The sequence below is a fragment of the Lacerta agilis genome, chromosome 15 (genome assembly GCF_009819535.1).
Source record: "Lacerta agilis isolate rLacAgi1 chromosome 15, rLacAgi1.pri, whole genome shotgun sequence".
In the NCBI taxonomy this organism is placed as follows: domain Eukaryota; kingdom Metazoa; phylum Chordata; class Lepidosauria; order Squamata; family Lacertidae; genus Lacerta; species Lacerta agilis.
In genome coordinates this window covers 22,742,650-22,769,995 of record NC_046326.1, presented here as the reverse complement: position 1 = coordinate 22,769,995, position 27,346 = coordinate 22,742,650, and the positions used below count along the sequence as shown (strand labels likewise).

The 27,346-nt window shown below is 45.7% G+C and overlaps 1 protein-coding gene across 10 annotated transcripts in view; it reads right to left on the bottom strand.

The window, feature by feature from the left end:
- Positions 1-27,346, bottom strand: part of GRAMD1B (GRAM domain containing 1B) — a 212,195-nt gene that overhangs the window by 31,346 nt on the left and 153,503 nt on the right. For 7 of the 10 annotated variants that reach the window (XM_033172641.1, XM_033172640.1, XM_033172634.1 and 4 more), the window contains 3 exons: positions 23,007-23,217; positions 12,988-13,008; positions 8,590-8,613 (listed from right to left, as the gene is read on the bottom strand). In XM_033172641.1, the coding sequence (XP_033028532.1) occupies positions 8,590-8,613; positions 12,988-13,008; positions 23,007-23,217 (256 nt within the window). The remainder of the gene's footprint in view (positions 1-8,589; positions 8,614-12,987; positions 13,009-23,006; positions 23,218-27,346) is intronic. The other 3 variants (XM_033172637.1, XM_033172638.1, XM_033172639.1) reach the window with 2 other exon arrangements.

The following is a 27,346-nucleotide window of genomic DNA, read 5'->3' as shown; positions in this document are numbered from 1 at the left end:
CACACACATTATGTGGAACACAAAAATAAGGGATGAGGTGTTTCACTTTGCAAAGTTTGGAACGAGAAAAGTGGATATATGGAAAGAGACTGGACAGTGCAGTTAGGTGCATGGCCAGAAAAGAAAGTGGGTGGCAAGATCAGTTTGGGGGTTACAAGACGACACAAGAGCAGGCTGCAAGATGGCCATTGCACAGCCTTCCTTAGCCAAGTTCTGTTACATGCTCCAAATAAAGAGGAATCTAGACATTCCACAATATGTTCACAGATGACTGAATGAATGGACAACATTTGTCTGTCACAAATCTGCCCCCATAAAGCTATGATCCCCAGCACCCTTAACCAAGTACAGTTCTCAGAATCCTTTGCAGGGTTGCCACGAGCTTTAAATGTATGGTGCAGGTGTGACCATAATAATCTCAAAAATTGAACTGTTCAAGGCAGTTTGGGTGAATATGTCTCTTGGCATGAGCTGCGAATGATAAACAGAACTTAAGAAATGGGAACATTTTTCAAAAACAGGACGAAACAAAATGTTAAATGCAAACTCGAATTTATTTACTTATTTAATTTAGAACATTTCTAACACCACCCTACATTCAATAGATTCCAGGGAGGTGACCGGCAAGTTTAAGTAATAAAAAACGCAACACTACCATTAAACAGCAATAATGTGTTGTTAGTTGGTTTTTGCATTTATGGGTGTTGCTGTTAATCCTGGAGATGTAGATTCCTCATCATCCAGTGTCACCATTGGTTGAACTAACTCAATAGTGGCATTGTCCACTCTCCTTCAGAAAGCAGGAAGAACATTATGCTCCCGTTGATAAATTATACTTTGCTTTAAAAAATGTATTTTGAAGCTCATATTCCAGTTTTCTTCTGCCAACATTCAGCTGAATCTTGCTTAGCATGAGAAGCTTGTTTCAACGTTGTTTACCAGGCTAACAGCTAAATAAAGCCAGGATTCATACCAATGAATATTAGTGTTACAATGAAATAAGTTTGTTAAAGGGAATGTTTATTTCAGGTTTGATTTGCAAATGTTTTATCTACCAAACATGGCTTAAGTCAGGGTGGTGCATGCTCTGGTTATCTCCAGCTTGGATTACTGCAATGTGCTCTATGTGGGGCTCCCTTTGAAGGTGACCCAGAAGCTACAACTAATCCAGAATGCGGCAGCTAGACTGGGGACTGGGAGTGGCCGCCGAGACCACATAACACCAGTCCTGAAAGACCTACATTGACTCCCAGTACGTTTCCGAGCACAATTCAAAGTGTTTGGTGCTGACCTTTAAAGCCCTAAATGGCCTCAGCCCACTATACCTGAAGGAGCGTCTCCACCCTCATTGTTCTGCCCGGACACTGAGGTCCAGCACCGAGGGCCTTCTGGTGGTTCCCTCATTGTGAGACGTGAGGTTACAGGGAACCAGGCAGAGGACCTTCTCAGTAGTGGCGCCTGCCCCATGGAACGCCTTTCCATCAGAGGTCAAGGAAATAAACAATTACAGTGGAACCCCAGGTTATGCACGTGATCCGTTCCGGGTCGCCATGTGTAACGCGGGAGTGAGTATCCTGAATGCACAAAAAAAAAACCCGAAAACCTGGAAGTAGCATGATTTGAGTGCTTCTGCACATGTGCAAAGTGCGCGCTCTGGACACGCTTCTGGGTTGCAGGCGTTCTTAACTCGAACGTCCACAACCCAGGGTGTGCGTAACCCGGGGTTCCACTTTTAGAAGACATCTGAAGGCAGACCTGTTTAGGGAAGCTTTTCATATTTGATGAAACATTGTATTTTAATATTCTGCTGGAAGCCGCCCAGAGTGGCTGGGGAAACCCAGCTAGATGGTCGGGGTATATTATTATTATTATTATTATTATTATTATTATTATTATTATTATTATTATTTATTTCCCCTTCCTGAAAATAAAAGAGGGGAAGCCCACCTCCCCCCCCAAAAAAAAACACACAACAAACATGCAGAGCCTTGCACAATTTCAGCCATAAACGAAAGAGCACAAATGAAGACCTTCTACTTTTGATGAAATCAATGGGCCTTTGGGCTGGGGAACATGGAGTACACTTCCAACCTCACATGTCACTTGTGCACATTCAGCATTGCACCAATTTGAGAAGGCAAGAGCTTAATCCAAGCATAATGGTCTGTGTTAGACTAAGACAGGCTTCCTCAACCTTGGCCCTCCAGATATTTTGAGACTACAATTCCCATCATCCCTGACCACTGGTCCTGCTAGCTAGGGATCATGGGAGTTGTAGGCCAAAAAATATATATCTGGAGGGCTGAGGTTGAGGAAGCCAGGACTAAAATCTGGGAAGCTGGGGTTCTAGGGTTCTACTCTGGGGTTCTATTCCTCACTCAGTCAAGGGTGGCCTCTGTGCCTTAGCCTAGCCTACTTCACAGGGTTGTTCTGAGGATAAAATAAGGAGGCAGAGAACTGGGTATGCCACTTTGAGCTCCTTCTTAGAAAGGTGGGATATGGAGGGAAGGAAGGAAGGAAGGAAGGAAGGAAGGAAGGAAGGAAGGAAGCTTAAGGAGGGGGCAATTTAGGGCAGAGAATTTGGAAGTGAGGAATAAAGCCTTTTCCCAACTTGTGGTTTCTCTGCTCCCTCCCCACACTGTTGGATTCCACAAGGACTGATGGTACTAAGTGGCCCATGTATAAAGACGCTTAACATGTACTTGTCCACACACAGAGGCAGCAGCTATGCCCACCAAGGACGCAAATCACTGGTGTGCAAAATGCTGTATGTACGTACAGTGGCTGGAGAGGGAGAGATGGAGCACCTGCCTTTTAAGCTATGATGCTGGCTGCATGCAACACCTACATGGCAGCACCTGGTTTATATTTTGGTCCCCAGCTGCAGGCTGGCTGTTTTAGAGTCAATGCCTGTGTCTCCCCTGTGCTGATTTTAAAGAGTATCCCCTTATCTTTGGTTCCGGGATGATGAGAAAACCTGTTAGATACCAATAAGGAAGATGTTGTCTCCTATCTCCGCAAGCCCAGCTGCACCCCTGAAGAAAAAGGAGCAGCTCTCAAAGATGTGGAGGCGGAGTGGTAAACATTAACTCTACTGCAAACACAGGGAGCTGGGACAGGATGGCACAGGGAAGAGAGTGGGTGGGTGGGCGAGGCAGATTTCACAGGGGAATAACTGTTTCATAGGCTCCAGCTGTTTGTTTTTGAGAGAGAGAGAAAAACACCCTGAAAAATCTCCGGACAGGAAATCCAAGCTGACTGCAGAGAAGAAACTGGGAGGCCTTGAAACGTCAGCAGGGGGTGGGCAGGAAAAGGAGAAACAAGGAAGGACATACACAGCATGCATTTAAAAGTGCAATGGTGCCATTTTAAACAGCAACCGCTCCCCCCCCCAAAGAATTATGGGAGCTGTAGTCTGTTAAGGGTACTGAGAGTGGCTAGCCTCCTTTTCCCCTCAAAAGAGGTACAATTTCCAGAGTTTCCTGTGGAGAGGGGCTGATTGTTAAATCACTCTGGCAATTGCAGGTCTGTGAGGGATCTCCTAACAACTCTCAGCACCCTTAAGAGACTACACTTTATTGTCTGTCTGTCTGTCTGTCTGTCTGTCTGTCTGTCTGTTTGTTGCATTTATATCCAACTTCCCCCCCACCTAAGGAGCTTAAGGTGCTGTACATGGTTCTCCCCCTCTTCATAGTTCTCCTCCTGGTCTCCCAAGTCTCAGCACAGAATTATAACCATGAAACCACAATATTGGATCAGTCGACCTGATCCTAAACGCCTGCACCCACGGCATGGATCAGAACTGGGATTTGAACCCAGGCCTCCCAAGTCCTACCCCAACATTCTGACCACTACACCACACTGGCTCTCTGAAATATATGTTGTGAACATGGCCACAGATGCGCACTCCGTTCTAATTCAAGAGTTGTGGTAAGATACAATCTAAAAGGTTCACAGTGGGAGCCAGTAGGGGGTGTCTGCCATGCCAATCTCAAAGGACAGGACTTATGAAGCAGGCTAGGGTCTTATATATTTGAGAGAATAAAATTATGCCAGCAGCCTGATCCAACTCAGAAGAAAGTCCAATTACTCCCCGTGGTAATAAGGCACAGGAGCGCAGCTTCAACATTTTTCGCACAGGCTGTATTGTGTATTGCAACCAGCAGGGGGAGCTGATACATATGCATCACACTGGTTCCATGGGCTGCCTGCTGTAGACCAGTGTTTTTCAACCACTGTTCCGCGGCACACTAGTGTGTCGCGAGATGTTGCCTGGTGTGCCGTGGGAAAAATTGAAAAATTCAAGAGAATTACTTTATATATAGTCAATATAGGCACAGAGTTAAATTTTTTAACATTTTCTAATGGTGGTGTGCCTCGTGATTTTTTTCATGAAACAAGTGTGCCTTTGCCCAAAAAAGGTTGAAAAACACTGCTGTAGACCCCACTATCTCTGGGAATCCCCCCCAAGCAGTGGGTCCTGCTAATGTGGAGCACCCTTCCTGAGGGCTTCACACTGAGAAGTCAGAGAATCAGAAATTAGTTAAAGGGAGGTTGAGCTTGCACTTATCTCACACACTTATTTCAGTAAGCTTTCCAAAAGCAAACAAACCCAAAATACACATTTAAGGTGACACCTCTAATCAATTTCAGTTTTCCAGAAGAGAGAGAAGGGGCTCTGAGCCTGGGAGAGGCACATTCCTAAGAGTTTGCAATTGAGGGGAGATCTGACTCAGCAAATTCCTGCTATTATGGTAAAATGTTAAAAAAGAAAAAGGTAAAGGACTCCTGGATATTTAAGTTCAGTCAAATTCAATTATAGGGTGTGGTCAGGGCCATCTTAAGCCTATCCGGCGCCCTGGTTCAAAGATCCCTCTGGCGACCCCCCCCCCGCGCCCCTGCCGCCTCTCTGCCCGCCTCCCTCCCGCGCTGGCCGCCCCTCGGGAGGGGGGGTGGGCGAGCGGGGGGTGAGGGATGTGGCGTTGGAGCGGGCGGGCTGGCGCTCGCGCACCGGCGGGCAGGCGGGCTGCAAGCCGGTCGCCCTCGCCTCCTGGAGCCCCAGCTGGAGTGCTGGAAGGGCGCACAAAGCCCCGCGCTGCTCCAGCGCTCCAGCTGGGGCTCCGGGAGGCGAGGGCGGCCGGCTTGTAGCCCGCCCGCCGGCGCGCGAGTGCCCGCCCGCCCGGGGGCGGGTTGCGGAGGGGGAGCCCGGTATGCCGGCGGGCTCACGGGGGCGCCCCTGGGGGGCCTGGCACCCTGGTGCGCCGCGCCACAAGCCCCTATGGCTGAGATGGCCCTGGGTGTGGTGCTCATCTCCGTTTTCAGGCCGAGGGAGACAGTGTTTGTCCACAGATAGCTTTCTGGGTCATGTGGCCAGCATGGCTAAACCGCTTTTGGTGCAACGGGACACTGTGACGAAAGCCAGAGCGCAGGGAAACTCCTTTTACCTTCCCGCCGCAGCGGTACCTATTTATCTACTTGCACTGGTATACTTTCGAACTGCTAGGTTGGTGGGAGCTGGGACAGAGCAACGGGAGCTCGCACCATCACGCAGACTCGAACTGCCAACCTTGCGATCAGCAAGCCCAAGAGGCTCAGTGGTTTAGACCACAGTGCCCCCTGCGTCTGTCCCACCAGGGACATGCTGGCCAGCCAGTTCTGGTCCTTTTTGAGCAGAGGACAGCAAACAGAGGTTTAGAGGACAGTTGATTCACATGGGTTAAATTCCACACAGCACACTTTTGAAACTTTTCCAGTGTTGACCTATAAAGTCAAAAGGTACTTCGGGTCACCTGCAAAAGGTGTTCTTTGCCCACAATAGTAGATCGAACAGACGCAAGCATGCATGCACACACGAGCCATTGGATTTCACACAGGTTCAAACAACAATTTGTCACTGCCTCTTTTAGACAGGTGTTTCATATGCAACCCTAGGCTGAAACTCTTTTAGGTGCAAACACAGGTGGACCTGGTGTAGCACATAGGCAGAGAGCATGAGAGCAGGGCTGTAGCTCAGTGGTGGAGAGGGCATGCAGAAGGTGCCTGAAGAACAGCTGTCTGTCTGCCATGGGAGTGGGCAGTGCTGAGCTAGGTGGCCCAAATCATATGACTCAGTGCAGAACAGCTCCCTACGCTTCAAATCTCACTGCAGATGCAACGTTCTTCTAGGCTCGCAATAAGGGGCCAGTAATTATGGTGTTGGGGAGGTCGCAATACTGACCTACGTTACAGGTTTGTTGGGAAGGTTATCGTAATGACTCGCACGGGCTGCTTTGAGCATTCACAAGCCAAACAACTGCTAGTGATTGCTATGTTTCAAAGGCTGCCTGCCAGAGCAGGTATTTATTGCCCCAGAGCGAGTGTTTATGGCTGTATGTTGCAGCTGACCTTTTAAAATATGTCTAACTGGAGGAAAGTTGTGGCCTGCTTTTCTGAGAGAGAGAGAGAGAGAGAGAGAGAGAGAGAGAGAGAGAGTACCAGAAGCTGAGTGCTGAAATCCCTTTATTGCTCAGCAGAGAAAAGCAGCCTCAGCCTTGCATGTGCTTTGCAGGCATGACTGAGAATGTTCCTGTGTGCTCAGAGCGTTTGTGCAGAGGTAGGTTTCCTCTCAATGCTTAATCCCAGTGAAAGGCACTTTGCAAAACAATGAAGGCTACAGCCCTGGGGAGTGGGGAGCAAATAAGTTAACCTTTACCTTATGTGAGAACTTCATTTAAAATAAAATAAAAAATGATGTACTAACTTTTGTTAAGTGAGAATATCCTAAGACTTCAAGGACAATAACCTGCTATTTAGAAACAACCCCCCCCAAATGTTTAACCCTCTCCCACCAACATTTTTTCTAGGGGATGTGAATGAAACGACCCAAATTTATACTCTCTCTCACTGTAATTTTAATTGTATTGATTTTGACTGGTTACGGTAATTGTAATTTAATTCTACTGTTGAATTTTAATTGTGTGTCGTTTTCATATTAATTCATTTAAATTGTTTCATTGTATTGCTTAACTTTAATTTAATTGCGCTGTTTATTTCTGCATTCTTGCATGTTACTGAAGTGTGTGTCCCTGCTTAAATACAAAAGGTTTTTTTTAAGTTCTGCTTTGTTTTTGCAAATTTATAAAAACAAAGAAGAAAGAGAGAGGGGGGGGGAAACAAAGAAAAGATGGAACCAGCAAGAGGAGGAAATGAGTGGGGAGTATAAGCTTTCCTAAGTCTCCTCCAGCCTTACCTTTTTATTTTCCTTTTTTTTTAAAAAAAAAACCAAACAGACAAGACTCACAATACCTGCTTTTGCACCAGCCTATAAATCCTACTGAAGGTATTGTGAAACCAAAGTATGGCCGATTTCAGCCAGGTCCTGCAGTGCTGTGCATAATACAGAGGTGGTCTGTGACTCACAAAGGCACTTTTCCCAGCTGGCACCAACTTTCACCTGCTCTGCCTTTGTCCCAGTTCTGCTCTGTTGGGCATACCATGTAGACCTCTCGAAACTACGCTTGCGGTTCTGCCAATTCCACCAAGGTGCCTGGTGACACCACGGCATCTTATAAACCTCATCGCTAGCGCTCAAGGGATCCAGGGGGTTGGGGAGGTGGGCAGCTCCTTCGCCATGCAAGGAAAAATATGCGCCCCCTTAATAATCAGGATCAGAACCTGGAACTTAACGGCCTCCATGCATTCTGCATGCAAATCAAACGTATGTTGAAAATCATTTGGGAGGCTAAGCAAACACAGACTTGGGATTATACAGAGACACACAGGTGGGACTCGCTATTGCCACGGAAAAGAATGGAACAGGAACATGGGAAGGAGTGGCCTCTGTGGACCAGAAAGGATAATGCAGGGCAAAGAAGGATAATATCAGCACAGGAGGCTGGACAGAGATAAGAACGCCAGTAAAAAACAAACAGCAGGAATAGGGCTAGTGCTTCCGATAGTACTAACAAGAAGCTGGCGGTCTTAAGAGACGATTTGCACTTATTTCTAAGGCACAATTCAGAGGATGGTTGGTGAAGAACAGCCCTTGCTAGACATTCCATCATTCGCATGATTAAAAACCAAAGTATGGATTCTTTTTCATTTCCGCAACCCTAACCAGACACACAAATTCAGTTACATGTGCTGTGTTTTAACACCTCTTACTGCCCCCCCCCCCGGTGTTTAATCAATAATATTATTTTATGTACACTTCTTTTCATGTACACATTTTGGGGATTTCAGTTGTGTTTTATTGATAATTTTAACTTCTGTAGGTTCCCAGCACGTATTGGGGAGCCAAGGTCCTCAAATGCATGGGAAGCCTATACAAGAAGAACAACAGAATCACTGCTGCAGACTGTTAACTGCATGGATAAAGGAATGCTAAGGAGGGCTAACTTCGGTCTAATTTTATGCAGAGCTTCCTAAGTATTCAGTACCAGGTAACCCAAAGTGTAACAAATATTAGGTGACACTGGCACGGTAAAACAGCCGAATTTGCAAACTTCAGTTGAGGGACTGGCCCTATTTCAGCACTGCTTGTTTTTACCTGGTGAAAGGGTAAAGAAGAACTAGGACAAAATAACCCAGAAGTACACAGCCAATGCTTACTCTGCGGATGTGCTGTCGTTCATGCTGAAAATACATGGAGAAGAAACAAGAGAACAGAAATAAAATAAAGAGGACGTGCCAACAGTAACACACATGCATGCACACACAAACCACAGAAACACAGAGAGCTATGCGGCAAGGGGGAAATGTCTACCTCCTGCCTTTCACCATCAAGCTCTTACTATTAAGCAAGGCACATGCCCGCCCTCTTAAGAACTCGGATCTCTCTGTATGTGTCTACCAACATTACTCGCTATTCACATAGCCAGTTTCCAAACGTAACATTTCTTTCCAAAATAGTGATTCTGGAACCTGGAACAATTTGACACCTAATCCGTTCTCCACATGGGTGTTTCAGCAAAGATTCGCAAACGGGAGATTGGATTCTATTCCTCAACAACTTCATGCAGCTGAAATATTTGTGTCAATTGCATTCCTCCACAAATAAAAAAATATATATCTTAAGACTTGAGGGCATTTCCCATCTAACTCCAATTGGCTTTCATTGCTCCTCCCATTTTCCATGAAAACGGGACCTCTTGAGAACCAGCCATGCTGCCATGTTTCTTCAAAATGGCTTCCCATTTCCTGCTAACGTCTCCTGTGTCGGTGCAAACTAGAGACAATCCCGGTTTCAGAAAGTCTGGAGACAGCACAGTTGTTTCCATCTAGGACTCCCCTCCCTCTGCATATAATTTAAAATGTATAGCGTGGGGTCTAGCTTTTGTGGCTAAAAACATCAATTATATCTACCTGAAAGCTAAAAGCCTGTTATAGGAATAAAATCCTGAAGCTTGACAAATGTACCATTTAATTTATGATTGTGGAAAGCAGGGTGGCGAGTTTGCACCAGTTGACTTGGGAATAAGGGCACATGCAAGCATTGCAACAAGGATTCCTTCCCCTTAGCACTGTATGCTTTCATGGACAGACCATGGCCAATGAATGCTCCTGGTGGGGCTGATATACACCCCCTCCCTGAGCAGCACACGCAGAGAAAGGAAGCCTATAGCTTCTCATTTGTTTGCCCATTAAAGGGACACGGTTGCCTGCAGCAGCTTATTCCTGGTTGCTTGGTCGGGGAAGGAGATGGAGCAAGAAGCATTAATCAGGACCAGCCACGGTACTTGAAGTTGACTGCTAGAGACAGGAGGAGCTTGGAGGAGCCCATGTCAACACAGTTCTTGGTTGTGCTCACATTTGAGATCCAAGCTGTCATCCTGCAGCAGAAGGCAAAATAAACTAGGGAGACCACAAGTGGTCACATCATTTGGGACCAGACCAGTGATACTTTCTGTAATGGAAGATGTTCTGCAGTGATTCCCCCCCCCATGAAATATTGTTCCATTTCTAGCAATACATTACTTCGTGACATTACTTGACAATGTAATGCATGTATACCATACCAGTTAAACTGTGTGGTAATTTACTGTTTTCAGGTGACTATAACCAAGAAGTGTGTGCATACTATATGTGCACAGAGTTCTTCTGGAATACTACAATCAGTATGTTAACAGTTTTTCATGCCTTCCTTATTCCACTTAATTTTTTTAACTATGTACTGGCAACATGCTACTAGAAAACTCATGGAATATGCTTTCAGTATGTAAAATCCATCAGATCTTAAAGGGTTAAGGGTTGGTTTGTTTTTTTAAAAAGCCCATATAATTGGGGGGTCACTCCTCCATCCTATCCAGAAGCCCTCTATCACAAAGGTGGAGCTCTAATTTTAGACTAAGTTTAGGTTCTGTAGACACCAACAGATCTCAGTATTAAACTAAATTCTAAGGCTCAAAGATTCCTTGGATTTGCTTCTGCTGAGACTACCTCCTGTACACTTTCTCCCGCAGGAGACAGGTAACAAGCTTTAGGAGTTTGTTGTGTGGTACTGTACCGCCGGTTCCACTGGAACCACTATCTCAACTTTCGAAACATTTTGCAGAAACTGTGCACACTTTCACATATCAACCATAAAAACTACTAGCCTGCAAAAAAATGTTTCTCAGCCAGTCGGGCTAGTAGCCTGTGTTTCCACAATGGCAGCTGCAAAGGAGAAGCCCGTCCTCCAGTGCTGGTATGGAAACACAGACTTCTAGTCTCTTGACAGGTTAGTAAACAAATATAGCCTTCTACCAAGCAAACTGGAGTGAATCGTCCCTCCTCCTCCAGCCCTCTCAACTTGCTTGGGGTTCCTGGTTGCCTATGGCTATCTGGCAAGTTGTTAAAAATAGCCTGTCTTATACATATTTGCCTGTAATCAATAGACCAACCCATCTGCACTTCAGCAGACATTTTCTGGGACTCAAAACATGATCTTAGGCAGATAACGTTTGTAGCCAAGTCCTTGGGGCATAGATTTCTTCCCAATGTGGCACTTGCGTCCACGCAGAACATTTGAGTGTCTGCGTTCAGTAGCTTCCTCTGGTTCGGCATCAGGGATTATCCGTTTCAGAGAGCTGAGGCTATACTGACATATTTTCAGTGCTGCCCCAGCTGCAGACTTAAGGCATCTTTGCATCATTCACATCACTCTGTGTCAGCATTGCATGGTCTTTAGTCAAGGGCGCTGGAAAGAGCACTGGAAAGAGAGAGCATCTGGTTTTTATGGTGGGAGGAACCAATACTGAATGTCTGCATGATACCCACTTTCTTTCCCTGCATCAGAGATTTTACGGTGATAATGGATGGGAAGGAATTAAGTGAGGCAGGGGGAACCTGTGACCAACTCCCACAGCCCCAGTCAGCAAAGCTAATGGTTAAGGATGATAGGAGCTATAGCTCAGAAGTGTCTGGATGGGTCACACATTCCCCACTCCAAGGACGTTAAAGGTGGAATCAGATATCAGAAAACCAAAATGGCGCATCTAGATTCTCAAGAGGATGGGAAAAGAGCATGTCAAATGTTATTAGCTTGGCATATGTGTGGAGGAAGCCTGCCTCTGTGCCCTTAAAACAGGGGTGCCAAATCTGAAGCCCTGCACGTATCGCTGGACTTCCACTCTCATCAGCTCTAGTCAGTTTGGCCAATGGTCAGAGATGATGGGAAATGCAGTCAAGCAATATCTAGAAGGTCACAGGCTGCCGTTAGCCGACACTGTCTTAAAAGCATATACAAGTTCCAAATGGAAGCATACATGGGAGTATTCCCATCAGAGAATCTGTCCGGCAAGGGATCAGACCACAATCCAGGAATATGGCCTGGAAACTCACAAAAAGAAAAAGAAGCACAGAAATACGTCTTGGCTAATTTACAGCCAGAGTTCTCCAGAAAAAACAAATCAAGAGCTCATGGTACAAAGGAACTGATGTCCTTAGTGATGCCTATCTAATAACTTTTGGGCATGTCCACACAGAGCTCAATCTGAGGAGAGAGGAAGAATCAGAAGATTCTTCTTATGACAGGTACAAACAAGGAAGAGGGGCATGGCATCAGACCTGCTGCGCAAAGCATGAGGGAGACAGCAGGAAGTGAAACAGGGTATCGCAAATTCTAAAGGAAGACATCTTTTCTCCCCAGCCTCAAATTCCTCAAACCATTTTCATCTCTGCCATCTGGCTGCTCTGGTAACAAAAACACACCCTTTTCTAGGGTCCAGCAGAAGTCACAATGAAGGCCGACAGCAAATCCATGATGTGCAAGCCAGCACACGCACCTGCCCATCCACAAAAAAATCCTTCTTTATCAAGCCAAGGCTCTTGCTGGCTCCCAGGCACGGAGGAAGCCTCCTCGCTACCCGGGGCGGCGAACAGAGGCACCTCCTGGGGGCAGGGCGTCATGATGTTGTGTCGTGATGTCACAACGCAACATCAGGACGGAGTGCGCATGCGCGAAATCCGGCACATGCGCGCTTTGCTGCCGGGCCACCGCTCCCGCAGCGACCTTGCGAGCTGCTGAGCGATCGGCGACTCGTGGGGCTGCTGTGCATGAAAAGCAGCACGGCCTTACGCCCGCCATTCACGCTCAGCAGCCCCACGAGCCGCCGACTGCTCAGCAGCTCGCAAGGTTGCCGCGGGAGTAGCGGCGGCGGCCCACGAGCCACCGATCACGCGCGGCAGCCCCATAGCAGCGCTGGCGGGCGGGCCCCAGGCAAGCCGCTGGGCAGAGCGGCCTCGCTCCACGGCTTGTTCGCAGGCCGCCAAGCAGGTTTGCGAGCGGGGTGAGGGGGTGCCGACCCAAGTGTCACCCCCCCCTCCCCTGGAACCTGGGGCGCCCTGCCCCCTACGCCCCGCCCTCACTACGCCACTGCTGGCTCCAATATCAACCCGCCCCACTTCCCCATTTCAGAATTCAAATGTCCGATGTAACTATAAGACCTCTTTTCAGCCAGCCCATCTCTATCTCCTTCCCACCCTCCTTCCATGCATGCATCAAGGGATAAAGGAAGCTGAGATACTTACATTGTACCAACTCTGGCTTTTCTGTAAGGACAAAATAAAAATAAAAAAGAATCAGTTAGTATGGAGGTTCTGGCACTAGGTGAAGAAAGGGGGAATTAAGAGAAATTTTGGTAATGACCACTAAAACCAGACGAGGGAAATGTTAGAGAAATCATGAAATGTGAAGGGTCCCAGAACACAATTTTTGGCACTTATCCCAAAATGGTCAAATTGTAACAAGCAGGAAATGAGCACCCCCATTCATACTTTGTATGTCACTTCTAACCTGGAAATGCCAAGGAATGATTGATTAGCAATCCTCCTGGGGCTTTCACATCAAATTTAAAACTGTACAATGGAAGACATGGAGGTGTAAGGGGAAATCAAGCCTGCAAAGCTGGAATTGCTGCTGTAATATAAATGCTCATCTAGGTAAAGTTTGGACATTGCTCTCCGTTTTATTTTTCTCATCAGCAAAATAAAGCAATGGTGGGTTCTTCCTTAAGAGGACACTTAGGGTTGCACCCAACGCTAGTCATACTCAGGAGTAAGCCCACTGGAATTAATAGACATTAAGAGATCTGTTGATTTCAATGGGTCTGCTCTGAGCAGAAATTAGCTGGATGCCAAACTTACGATGCACACTTCTTTTAACAGGCCTGATCCTGTAATCCCTTACATTAACTACATCTGTATAAGCAGGTTCGAGCTGTGGAAGGTGGGGCTGCGGTATTCAAGAAGCTGGACAGCACATTCACACTTCATTCATTCATTCATGACTTGATTGTGTCCTTTTATAGCAGGGGTAGGCAACCTAAGGCCCGTGGGCCAGATGCGGCCCAATTGCCTTCTCAATCTGGCCCACAGATGGTCCAGGAATCAGCGTGTTTTTGCATGAGTAGAATGTGTGCTTTTATTTAAAATGCATCTCTGGGTTATTTGTGGGGCATAGGAATTTGTTCATTTCCCCCCAAAAAATATAGTCCAGCCCCCCACATGGTCTGAGGGACGGGGGACCAGCCCATGGCTGAAAAAGGTTGCTGACCCCTGTTTTATAGGTTCCTCAGCTGCAACAGAAAGGCCCACTGGCCCGATTCATAGTTTACTTTCAGCTGCTGCAGAAGAATAGACCATGAAGGTCACAATTTTCATGGTAGTTTGCTTGCATAAAGCCATACCCTATGTGGTTCAGGTAATTTGCATCCACATGAAGATTAGCCTACTCTAACTGAAATATGACAGTACATTAGTTTTATGTGAACATTGGAATGAGTCTCTCTTGAGTTAATATATATATACACCGGACTGGAGCCACAATTAACTTTTTCTCCTGCCTTAAGCAAACGGGAGGAAACATAGTGAAAAGCTCACAAGGTGATGCAACAGTGGAAAAGGCACATTCAGTGCTAGGAATGAAAATACATTATATCTGGCTACCGTTTGGAAGCACTCGTGAACTTGGATCTGAGCCCAAATGCAAAAGCAACAGCGGTTGCCAGGATTGGGCTCGCACAGCTCCTGCGGGTGCACCAACTGCATTCTTTCCTTGGGACACAAGAGGTGGTCACAATGAAAGATGCTTCGGCTTCTTATCACGTGAAATGTTGCAAGGTGCTCTACACGGAGCCGCCGTTAAAAAGTGTTCCCAAACTGGTCCAAAATGCCGAAGCTCAACGGGAGCAGGTCAGAGGGAGCATGCGACTCTCTCATTCCAACGATTGTACCGGCTTCCAGTCACTTTCTATGGTGAATTCAAAGTGGTGGTTTGACTTTTAAAGCCCTAAATGATATAGGACTGGGACACTTGAAAGACCATCTGCTTAGGTATTTAAGATGTGCAGGTGAGGCTATCTCACTGGCACCTAGGGCTTTTCTAGTGGCTGCATCTTAACTCTGAATTCCTTCCTTTGGGAGCTTTTCCCTGCTTTCTCTTTAATGACATGACCCCAAGGGTGTGTGTGTGTGTGTGTGTGTGTGTGTGTGTGTGTGTACGGCAACAGGAACCTTTCCTTTTCAGCTGGCAGATTTTAACTGGATGTTTTTGCAGCTGCTCCCCCCCCTCTATCACACACACACACACTAAATTTTAGTTTGAAGGACTTTGTTTTTAGCTGCCTAAAGGGTGGGATATAAATGTTCTCAATAATTATTATTTTTTAAGTAATAAGATTTTATGGTATGCCTACTGTTAGAATACCACATATAGTGCTGACCAAAAAAAAAAAAAAACCTGTAAAGTTGGGGAAGGTAGAGAAAAGGGAAACTAAAATGATAATGGAGGTTGAAATGGGTTCACTACAAGGAAAACCACACAGCTATCTCTCTGTCCTGAGAGTGGAAGCAAAAACATGTGAAGGGGAGAAGAGTAAAGTCCAAAAGAGTTTAGCAGTCCCTGAGTCCCAGGGAAGTTCTTGGAGACACCTGCCAGAATTACTTTTGGACACAGAAGATGGAACTCAACATAGGGCAAAGTAGTGTATGCATGTGCAGAATGAGGTCCACTTATGAAAGGGGACTTTTCTTCTCCTCTCCTTCTCCTGTGCATCCCCTAATCCTGTTCTGGTTTATCCTCCAAATACCCAGAGCAAATTTAGAAGGTGCTGGGGGGCATGCAAGGGGAGGAGAAGGAGAAAGGACCCATAGCGTGAGAGGACCTCATTCTGCACACACAACATTGTTGAATCTCACTCAGAGAACCTACCACACTACTCCCCTTCCACTCAGTTATGTGGCTTCCTAACTCGATTCCAGACCCCTTGTTTTACATCATCACCGTCACAAAGGGTGACTAAGTGACAGGCTAAAGGAAGAAATAGCAGAGAACCAGCAGGTAGGTAAGGAAGAACACAAGACACAGAGAGAGTCAAGTTCTTACTTTGATCAGGTTTAATCTGTCATACTGGAAAAAGAAAATCATGCAACATTAGAACGGAAAGAAAAGGAAACAGAAATATATATGGGGTTTTACAGGGATAATACCTGCACACAGGGCAAAAGGAAGGGATGCAAACAAGTCACCACCTACAAGGCTATGCTGGGATATTACAGTAACAATGTAAAGCTATGCCACTCCACACAGGTCTACAACTAGGCCTCCTAAAGGGAAGGCAGAAGCAGCTATCATGGCCACAAGCTGCAGAACCTCAACCCAGCTGCCTATAACTGAGCATACTGTAAAGGACAGGCGAGCTCTGCCTTGGGTGTTCTCTACAGTTTTGCTGTGTGATCCAGACATATCTCCTCCATTAACATGCCTCATTTGTGTACCACTTTGAGTAGCAAATCGGAGATTGGTGAGAAGGGAGTCAGCAAGGCTGGCAAGATCCAGGGTTCCTGTGTGTTGCTTCCCCTTTCATCGTGCAATAACAAGTCGGAAAGTTGCCATCTCTAATAGACATAGGAAAGCACAATGCTCCGTGATCTCAAAAATACAGAGATGGGCTGGCACCTGTGTTCTCACACAGCAGCAGTGTACCCTCACAGCAACTTCAGCAGCAAATGACTTCATGTGGACATTGCTGTTGGCGCTGCCAGATCAAGTGCTTTGCTCCAGAAGAACGGGTGTAGTATTATGCCAGTACTGCTTTCCCCCGATGGCAGGTGGTACTGATTCACAATAACTAACCTGGCTAAAACCGCTGAGACATCTTTAGGCGTTTCTGATCGTGCAAACAAGCCCCCAAGTTAAGCCATGCCTAATTCTGTGCACTAGTTCATTTGCTTAGCATAGGTGCTTTCATGTGTTAGCCATGATCTCGCCCTCATTTCTCAATTATAGCCCAAACAGAAGTCCACTTCTGATGAGGTTGCATTAGACCCACCCTGCCAGTTGGATACTTTTGCCCAAAGAGCCAGAGAGCACTCCTTTCGGTTACTAGGACAGTCCTCAGGACCAGCCATTATTCCTGGCAACAGAAGGGGCATGTAAGAAATAGCCAATGCAGGTTTCTTACTCTCCCCTCTACTACGCACTGCTGCTGGTTCCAGTTACCCTTTATCCTACCAGAACCATTGTGCTGTCACAGAAAGAGGGTGGAAGAGGCAGATGATTAACCCAGAGGCAGTTTCATAACTATCTTCTAAGGCTTGTAGCAACCCCAGCCTATCATTCTGGGCTGGCAAAATGGGTTGGGTGGGTCAGCCAGACATGATAGTGGAAAGAAAGGGGGCAAAGGGAAAGGTGGGGAAAGCTCCTAGGAAGCCCCTATGGTTAGGGTCAGTCCTGCACCCAACAGATTACTTGGACCCAGAAGATCTATGCTCAAATCCCAGCAACTTGGCCAAGCACCTATTTCTCGGTTCCAGCTCTAAAATAATAAAAAATCAGCAGCTTTCCTGATCAATAATAACCAACTGCATAGTGCTTTGACAGGCCACAACAAACAAGGTTTAGTAGTGATATGAGCAGTATAATGAGTAAAGCACACAGGCTGAGGCAACGGCATTGGGAGATCTGGACACAAAAGGATCAGGTGGCACTTTCCAGGGTGACACCTTTGGTGCCCAACAATTCAAAATGAGAAACACAGCTCATAGTTGCCGCACGAGGATGCAATATTCTGTTCCGGCACCATAAGGGACCATTACCTCTCCCCCCACAACCTAAATTAATTTGAACAGTGAAAAAAAAATTGCCCTTGAAATAACCACCACTCTGCATTGTTATGATTGTGTTTGTTTGTAGTAAGAAGGTTCTCTATAGTTTTCGGGGAAAGCCAATCCTTTTCCTGTGCTAGGAAAGCAAGAATTCTCTGCTCCAAGGGAACAAACACGTGTGCCTTAAAAACCTGCAGCCAGATTGAGAGATGTGATTTGCAGTTGCGTCTTAGATGCACGTTTAGGCATCTGACCTAACCCTCTCAAAAGATATATTCCTTGGAGTTGCCTCAAAAAACACTTTTTCTTCAAACATACAGGAAATAAGGAGCACACTGCCTTGCGTTGCTGCATACACACTATCCATTTAAAAGCACATGGACTCTGCAAGGAATCTTGGGAAGTGTAGTTTGTCCCTCACATAGTTTCAATTCCCAGCACCCGTAACAAACTACAATATTCTTTGGGAGAACTAATGTGCTTTAAATGTTATAAATGGATGGTGTGCCAGCAGTCTTGAGATTTCCAAGTGAGTACAGAACTGTATACATTTTGCCTTGAGGACATGTGCTGATGAATGACAGCTGGGGGGCAGCTCCCTCTAATGGCAAAACTGTGTCATAGCAGCACGTGAAATAAAAGGGCAAAGGTTGCAGAAAGGCAAGAGCCACAAAAGTCAGAAGTTACAAGTTCAAAATTGTCTCATCTCACTGAACCTAAACCCGTATCTTTGAGAAAGCAGTGCATGTCTAAGATGTGAAAGGAAAGAGTCAGGAGACAGGCACAGCAAGATTTGGAGGGGGGGTTATGTTCTTATTGTGAACCTCGGACCCTTCTCAGCTACTCAAATTTATTTCAGATTCCTGACCCAAAGAGGGATTAAGAAACATGTCTAGGGAGTACTGTGACAGTGTGGACTGGCTGGCTGTGACTGATTATCAGTTAAAGATATGGCTAGTTCAGATGACAACCTTGAGCCAGGTTAAGAACTTTGAGAACTTAAAGAAGAAAAGTCACTTTATCCAGGGACAGTTCACAAATATACTGGTGTCCTCCAGCCTCTTTTTCTTAACGGTGCATGCTTCTGATCAGGCTGCACAGAAAAAGCATTTTGGTTCCTGAAATTCATTCTGATTGAGCAGATAAAATCTAACTGACAGAATTCTGCAGGATGTGGTATTAAGTGTGTGAAAACAGTCCAGATCCAATGATCCCCAGGCATGCACCTCCAGGTGGTGGAAATTTCAAGTGCCATCCTGGCACCCAAGCATCTTCACTTGGTCTCAAGTGATTGAAAGCCAGGTGCAAAATATAGCTGGCAGTGGCACTTGGCTAATTTCGAACACTGTCTGTGACCTCCTCTAGAGCTTTTAAGGGGCTGGAGTGTGTTCTGATGATACCCCTTTCTTGCCTGAATAGGGAGTGGTCTGTCTGGCCACACCCACTTTTGCTAAACCCACCAATTGGTACGCAGCCTGCTTGTCACTGAAGTCAAAGTTCTGGCTCATGCATGCCCCTCGACCGCTTATTGATGTGGGAACCCCCACGCCTCCGTCATACGTGAAGTAATGTGCAGATCTGACGCATACAGCTATGTGCACATAGGCCCATTTCGTGCTTTACATCCTCAAAAAAATAGCCGAGGACTGGGTGAAGCAAACCTATAGCAGCACACCTGAGGTCCTGAAACCACTAGCTTATTTTCCTGTGTGCGGGATGGAACAGACAAGCACCGCTGTTGCTCCGCTGCACACGAAAAAGGGTCAACAGCTGAACGAGGTTGAGATTGACAAAGATTGGAACATTATAGCAGGCTTGACAAGATATGGTTCTAGCTGCTGCCCCCCCCCCCCCCCAAAAAAAAAAACAACAACACCCAGAAACTTCTCTGGCACCCCTCTGTGGAATAACAACTCCAAGAGAAAACATAAACTTGAAGATTATCATTTGTAGGCTGCATTCAAATGGCAGTTTATTCCCTTGTCTCAACTTTCCCCTAACTGTTAAGTTCCACATTGCATTTGAGCTTTCACGTGAACTAAAGGCCATTTCAAGAACTATATTATGCAAGTTTAGGGCTCGTTTCCATGTTATTTGCTTCGGGGAGGGGGGGGCGGGGAATCCATTTGCAAACAATATGGAATTGAGTGCTACACGTGCGCTAAATTCCACCATGGTTCCACCATAGTTCTGGAAGTGGATTGTTGCAAGTTTGATCCCTGTATGGGACAGCTGCATATTCCTGCATTGCAGGGGTTGGACTAGACGATCCTTCCAGGGTCCTTTCCAACTTATGATCTGTGAAGTATCTAAAAGCTCAAATATACTGTGGAAATTAACACAGAGAAAAGTTGTGAAAACAGAAGAAACTGCCATGTGAATGCAACCCGTGAATTCCCAGGATTGCATAGGGGCATACAATCAGCATATCACTTGGGTGGGGAGGTGGTTGTGTGGGAAAAAGCTGGATTTCTTTGAAGTCACTGGGTCATGAATCTTTATTCCAAGCAGTGGCAGCATCGGGGGGCAAATCCAGGGTGGCACAGAAGAAGCAAAGTATTTTTCTAGGTGGGCAAGCTATGTCCCACATGTTAAGGTCTCTGAATAAAAAATAACACTCAATGTTGAGTCCAACAATTGGAAGGAGGAGGGGGGGTAAGTAGAGGGGCAAGTTCCACCCCTGGTTCCAAATATGGTGAGCTATGCAATAGGGACAAACATACAAGAGCTGATAGGTCAGTTTAAGTGTCCTGCTGGGACCTATGGGAATCTCAGGGTTCCACTGGATTTTTAAAATCAGCTCACGGGTATCAAGGTAGCAGTGCCTGGGTAAATGAGCCTTCATAACCAGTGGCCGCCACAACATCACAGGCCAAGCTCTGAAAAATTATTACTCAAGGTTTACGTAGGAGTCTCCATCAACTGCCAGGAACTTCAAGGAAAACCCAGCTGAAAGGCTCAAATGCAAAGGGGTGTAGGTGGGGGAAGGAAGCAGCTACCGACATTCCCACAGAGGTACTTGGAGGGTGTCTTAAGGGGGGAGGGAAGGATTTCACAACAGCACGCAGGTGGTTCCTGAGAACCAAAGATCAATTCTATAGCAGGGTAGCAGAGATTAGAAAGAAGGCTTACTTTGGAGAGGCGCTTGTGTGACTTAAAAGGAAAGAGAAGAGAAGAAAGATGCAGAAAAAAGCATGCAGGAAAGGAAATAAATGAAGTTATACACACAATTCAGGAGAAGCAAACTCAAAACAAACAGGAAATGCACCCCCTTCCCTTGACATATTTAAACTATGGAACTCGCTCCCGCAGGAGGCAGGGATAGCCACCAACTTGGAATATCAGAGAAATTCATGGAGGAAAGGGCTATTTATGGCTACCAACCAACAACAGCTAAGATCTGCCTCTGCAGTTGGAGGAAGAGATGCTTTTGGATACCTGTTGCTGGAAACCGCAGGAAGGGAGGCTGTTCTTGTGCTTGGGTCCTGCTTTCGGGTTCCCCCTTTGCGGCATCTGGGCCATTGGCCTGATCCAGCAGAGCTCTTTTTGTTGTGTCGTGTTTTCTGTGGGTCCCTTTACTATGATCAGGCACCACAGGGCAGCCGCAGGAAAGCCAGCTTCCGCAGACAACCAAGTTTTCTCTCTGCCTTGAAAGGGTCTCCATTTGGAGGGGAAAGGAATTTGGGTTCTGGGCAAACCAATGAACCCATGGCTCTCTGCTGAGCCCCCAACAGCAGCCATCAAGGATAATGGAGTAAGGTGGGCTTCTTTAGAAACTGGTGACTCCGCTATGAACAACCTACCAGCTCGTTTCACACAGCCTGGCACTAGAAAAACAGACAGCTGTCTGGCACTTCATCTTTGCAAATTAAATCCCCACAGGCATATTTTCCTCCAGCAGGAACTGTCTACACCTGCTGCAATATCCTGCTCTGTTCATTCAAGGCATGCAGATCTGGGTTTTTATAAGTCCCCACTGACTGAAGCAATAAAGAGCCAGAAATAATTAAAATTAAGGTGTGTGTATGGGGAAGGAGGGGGGCTCAGCAGCTGGAACCTTAAGACAGGTATCCGTTCTTTTCACACAAGTTGCTTACAATAAAAAGAATCCCTCTCAGGAGCAGTAGCTGTCTTATAAATCCTGCCACATTCTTGATTGAATATCTGTCTTCAGGTGACAGAAAATGAACTTTTCATGCAGAGAGTGGGCCAGGCAATTCAGAACCAGTGTGGTGTTTGCAGTCTACAGAAGCTGTAGTAAGCCTGATATGAATTTGGAATGACCATGATGTGAATCTGACTGCTGAAGAGGCCAGGGAATAGCAGTGTGGTCTTAGTTCTTGAGCTATGCTGTGACTTCTCGGTGGAGACTTGATTTTCAGAAATGATACCTCCACAGACTTCCAAACTTTCTACAGTGCGTAGCTAACTTATGGAACTCACTACCACAAGGTGTAGCGGTAGCCACCAATTTAAATGTGTTTTAAAAGGCATTAAGACAAATTCATTGAGGGTAAGGCTTCTAGTTATGATGACTGTATGTTACATCCAAGAACAGAGGCACTCTGCCTCTGAATGCTAGTTACTGAGGAACATCAGTGGGAGAGGGTTATTTCTTTCATTTCTGATTTGGGGTTACACATAGGCATGGGGCTGACCACTATGAGATATAGGACATTGAACTGGATAGATCCAACATAGATCCAACAGGGCACTTCTTTTACACTTAATGTTCAAAGAACCCTTTCAAAATGTACTTTTTTGCAAAGAGAACCTCTACATCAGGCATCCCCAACCTTTGGCCCTCCAGATGTTTTGGACTACAATTCCCATCATCGCTGACCACTGGTCCTGTTAGCTAGGGATCATGGGAGTTGTAGGCCAAAACATCTGGACGGCCGCAGGTTGGGGGTGCCTGCTCTACATGTTGCTGATGTTTCTAGGACTCACAACCAAGTTCACACAGACTTCTAGGTGAGTATCATTTACTATAATGTCCTTTGACCCTTTTTAATTTATGGTTCAGAAAAGCTGTGCAATCTGGCTAACAAACCTAATGATTCCTGTATTCAGAGTCCTTGAACTCACATCGATACTGGGGACCTTAGTAGTTTTAAAACATTAGCCTATGACTACTATTAAAGGTTTGTCAGGGCCACAAATTTCTGTGTGTGCACGCGTGCATGGATATTCGGTAGTAGGAAGACAACTAAGAAAGCTGTCAAATGAGCCCTACTCAAGCGCCGACCAGTTTGGTTTGGTTTCTATCAGAGGGCAAAGTTAGGATCTAGTTGAAGTGAGTCAACAAAAATAATTGGGAAGCAAGTGTAAAGACAAAGCAGGGAAGGATGCAAGTGGTCATTCTCCCCATACTATACAATATGAGTACACAACAGAGAAAAAGAGAGAGAGAGAGTGCACAAACTATTTGTGAGCAGACTCACCTTGGAATTCTTGGCCCCGCTACGACCCGACTGAGAGGAACAGCTACGTTGCACGCCTTGTTCTGGCGTGGAAGGGGATTTGTCTGAAGAGTGGTCCGAGCCTTTCTCCACCATGGTGTCTCCTTGGGGGTCCTGTGGCGTTGGAGACCGGGAGCGTTTGCGCAGGATAGGGGAGCAAGCAGGACTGCTGCGATTTGAGTTACTGGCAGTGCTGAAGGGGGAGGAGAAGAGAGCCAAGTCAATAACATGACAAAGCACAGGTATAGGCATGGTGTCTACGACGTGCCACCTGGGGGCTCTAAAAGGAAGACAGAGACAGGAGCTATCAGATGTGGCTTCTGGAAGGAGAGCCTCCATCCTCTTCCACGGAGGCAGAGGACCTGTGGCCCTCCATAAATTGTAGTACAACAACTCCATCTTCCTTCACCATTGGCCATGTTCGCAGAGGCTAATGGGAACTGGAGTTCAGCAACATATACTGTAGAGGGCCACAGGTTCCCCACCTCTAGTCTACAACTGCTCCCCCCCCAAAAAACCCTCATGGTTTCCTAAAGTAGGGTGTCTAACCATATGAGTCCAAGAAGTAAAAAAAGGGGAGGTGCTGAGGACAAGTTGCAGTTATCAACATCATCACTTAAGGGTGGTCAAACCACATTCAGCAACTATGTACTTAATCGCTTCTGTGCGAAATTAGTGATGTGCAAACTCACTTCAGTGATGGGGTGTGTGTGTGTGTGACTTCTATTACTTTTTTTGCAACTGGCAAGATGTATTGTTAAGTTTACGAAACTGCTCTTTGTAAATGCAAATACGACAAAGTGGCAGTTATAAATGATAACATGCCGACATTTTGTTTTTAATGTATTTTATGGACATCTTTTCGGTTGGAATATCTGCAATTATTTACTTCATTTTAGTTCAGTGTTTGGGGGGGGTTGCTCTTCTTGGCATTCTTGCTGCAACTCATCATTTCATTCTCCAGGCACGTGTTTGAAATCTGACCAACCAAATGCACGTCTGGGAAATGACAGAAATCCTTTGCACATTGCTTTCTGCATGAATCTTCCGGCTACTTTACAGTAGGAAGCCTCATTGAAAACAGTAGCCGTCCCACGAAACTGAGCTGGTTTACATTGCTGCTCATTAACTGAAGGTTATGGAATGAATGGGTGACTGCTCATGTTATACCAAAGACAGGACTTCAGCGCGAGACATTTCTACATGGCATGTGGTGCTTCCATTGCCTAGGCAGTTCCTTAAAGGTTCCTTGGCTTTCTTTCCCTCCCCTAATATACTCCCTTCCTTGTCTTCTTTCATCCTCATGCTAGTCCTGTAAGGTAGAGGCTGAAAGATCGACTTTAACAATGCCATGCGGTTTCCTCCATGTCCAAGTATGTATTAAAACCCGCATCTCCTGCAATGCTATATATACTGGTTTTCAGGGATCTTATTGAACACCATCTGCTACAGTATTTGGTGTTTCCATCAATGACTTAACAGAGACTTGCCCTTCAGTACAAATTCTCCAAAGGTTATGCATGGCACAGTCCACTGGCATTACAGAGTAGAGACCAGACAACTGGAAAACGTAACTGCTGCTCTAAGAAGCTGGTGTGCACTGACAAGTAGTGTTCCCTCTTTTGCTGAAGGCAGGAAGGAAGAGAGATTTAGGAACATAAGAACCACCTGCTGGATTAGGCCAATGGCTCATCTAGTCCAACATCCTGTTCTCATAGTGGCCAACCAGGTGCAAAAGATTCCTGCATTGCAGGGGCTGGACTAGATGTCCCTTGTTGCCCCTTCCAACTCTATGATTCTATGGAACCTCCACATTTTTAGAGGCAGCGTTTTTCCACTATGTATCAGTGGTAAAGTTGCTGGAAGCAACACAAAATGCATGATTTTCTGACAAATGATCTAATATTCTTACCCATCAGTGGAAAAGTTTCACAGCAGTTTATGACACATGTATATCAAGTTTTCTGCTGGACAACAGAAGAGAACAAGAACACTCTCTGGCATGTGTGACAATTCTGATTTGCCTCCTTTCTCAATCCACATCCCAAATCTTTCAAAAACCTTTGCTGTTCCTGTTCAATCCGAGGGTTTTGAATCTGACCCAAGAACAGCCATGACAAATGCCTTCTGTTGTTCCCATAGTAACCAGGGTTTGCAAAGGAACCAGGAATCCACGCTTGAAATGACAAAACAGCTTGACCCACTTTAGAAAAAAATATATATAATAAAACTTTATTAAACTAACTGGCCAAAGGCTGTTGAAAACCCCAGATGACCCCACTCAGCAATCTGGATAAGTTTGTTGGAAACACAACACTGCAACGGATACACAACATACAAGTTTATGAGAACAACTTTAGGCTGCAGGATTGGTGGCAAAAACGAATGATTGCAACTTGTGTGTGTGTGTGTGTGTGTGTGATCCTAGACATTGTGATTGCAGGAGAAAGCTTGAAAACTGCAGGAGTTTTACAATCTTTTTTCTCCTACTGCTACATGAATATAGTTTTCATTCAAATGCTGCAGCTCTGCTAGGGGATAAGGGAATGAGGCTATTAACAGTACAATGTTTGAAACATTTGTCTTCAGGATTTCAAAAGGTTTCTTAGCAAGGCTGTTAATACTGGATATCACAATATATTGTTCCACCAGACAAGAATATTCATTTGGTGGATATACACTAGTACAGTAGTAGGTAAATAGCAGCCACTCAAACAAAGTCAGAAAACAGTAGGGTCCCTGGGACGATTCAATAGATTTAAATCCCAATGTAGATATTGTATCCCCACTGGTGAGGTTAAATAACCTGGACTCTCTTCTCTAATACTAGCAGACTGATAGTCAATCAACTGCTTACTATTTGACCATCAGATATTGTTAAATATTTCCAAGAGTGTTGTATGGAGGACAGCCTACTATTTACCATTTCATTAGGGTGCCACTCATTAGCCAGGGAAAGAGGGCAGCTTGCTCCTGAGCCCTGCAGCAGTGAGACACAATCCTAGAAGCATAGCATAGCTTCTCTCACTGTCTCCCTGTTATACCTGCAAGGCATCTCCAATCCAGCAGTCCTGAAGAATGTAAGAAGAGCCCTGCTGGATCAGGGTGATGGCTCATCTAGTCCAGCATCCTGTTCTCACAGTGCCCAACCAGATGCCCGGGGGAAGCCTGCAAACTGGACACATGCGCAGCAGCACTCCTATGTCCTGTGGCTTCCAGAAACTAGTATTCAGAGACATTATGCCTCTGACAGTTGACACATAACACAGCCATTGTAGCCACTGGTAGCCTTGCCCTTCATGAATTGGCCCAATTCTCTTTTAAAGTCATCCAACTTGGTATAGTAACAACAACAAACAACAACAATAATAATAATAATAATAATTTATTTATTATTTATACCCTGCCCATCTGGCTAGGTTTCCCCAGCCACTCTGGGCAGCTCCCAACAGAATAATTAAAACACAATGAAACATCAAACATTAAAAAAACTTCCCTAAACAGGGCTGCCTTCAGATGTCTTCCAAAAGTCAGATAATTGTTTGTTTCCTTGACATCTGATGGGAGGGCGGTCCACAGGGCGGGCACCACTACCGAGAAGGCCCTCTGCCTGGTTCCCTGTAACCTCACTTCTCGCTGTGAGGGAACCTCCAGAAGGCCCTCGGAGCGGGACTTCAGTGTCCAGGCTGAATGATGTGGGTAGAGATGCTCCTTCGGGGATACTGGTAGCCACCACAGCCTCCTGAGGGAATGAGTTTCATGGTTGTACAAAGAAGTGCTTTCTGTTGTCTCTCCTGAATATTCCAACATTCAGCTTCATCAGGAAAAAAAGGTTTTCTCTAGCCACTTGGTCCATGTCATACTTGAACTTTATAAACTTCTATCATGTCACCTCACTTGCTTTTTCTCTAAATTATGGCAGGTGACACAGCCAAATTTCATTTCATATCCAAATCCTCCAACAAATTCTTCAATTGCCTCACTGACAATTTCATTTTCCAGAAGGTGGAAGAAGCAACTAGGGGATCATCTATCTTGGACCTGGTCGTCAAAACAGGGAGGAATTTATTGATGAAGTGGAAGTACTGGGAAACTTGGGAGCAAGTGATCATGTCTTCCTGGGTTTCAGGATACAGAGGCAAGAGAAAGCTGAGTATAGTCAGACATGCACTCTGGACTTTAAGGCCAAGTTCAAACAGCTTAAGGAACAACTGGGTGAGATCCCAGTGTCACAAATACTAAAAGAGAAAGGAGTCCAAGATAGGATTTTCTTTAGGGTGAAATACTGAAGGCCCAAATGCAGACAAGAAAGAAAAATGGGA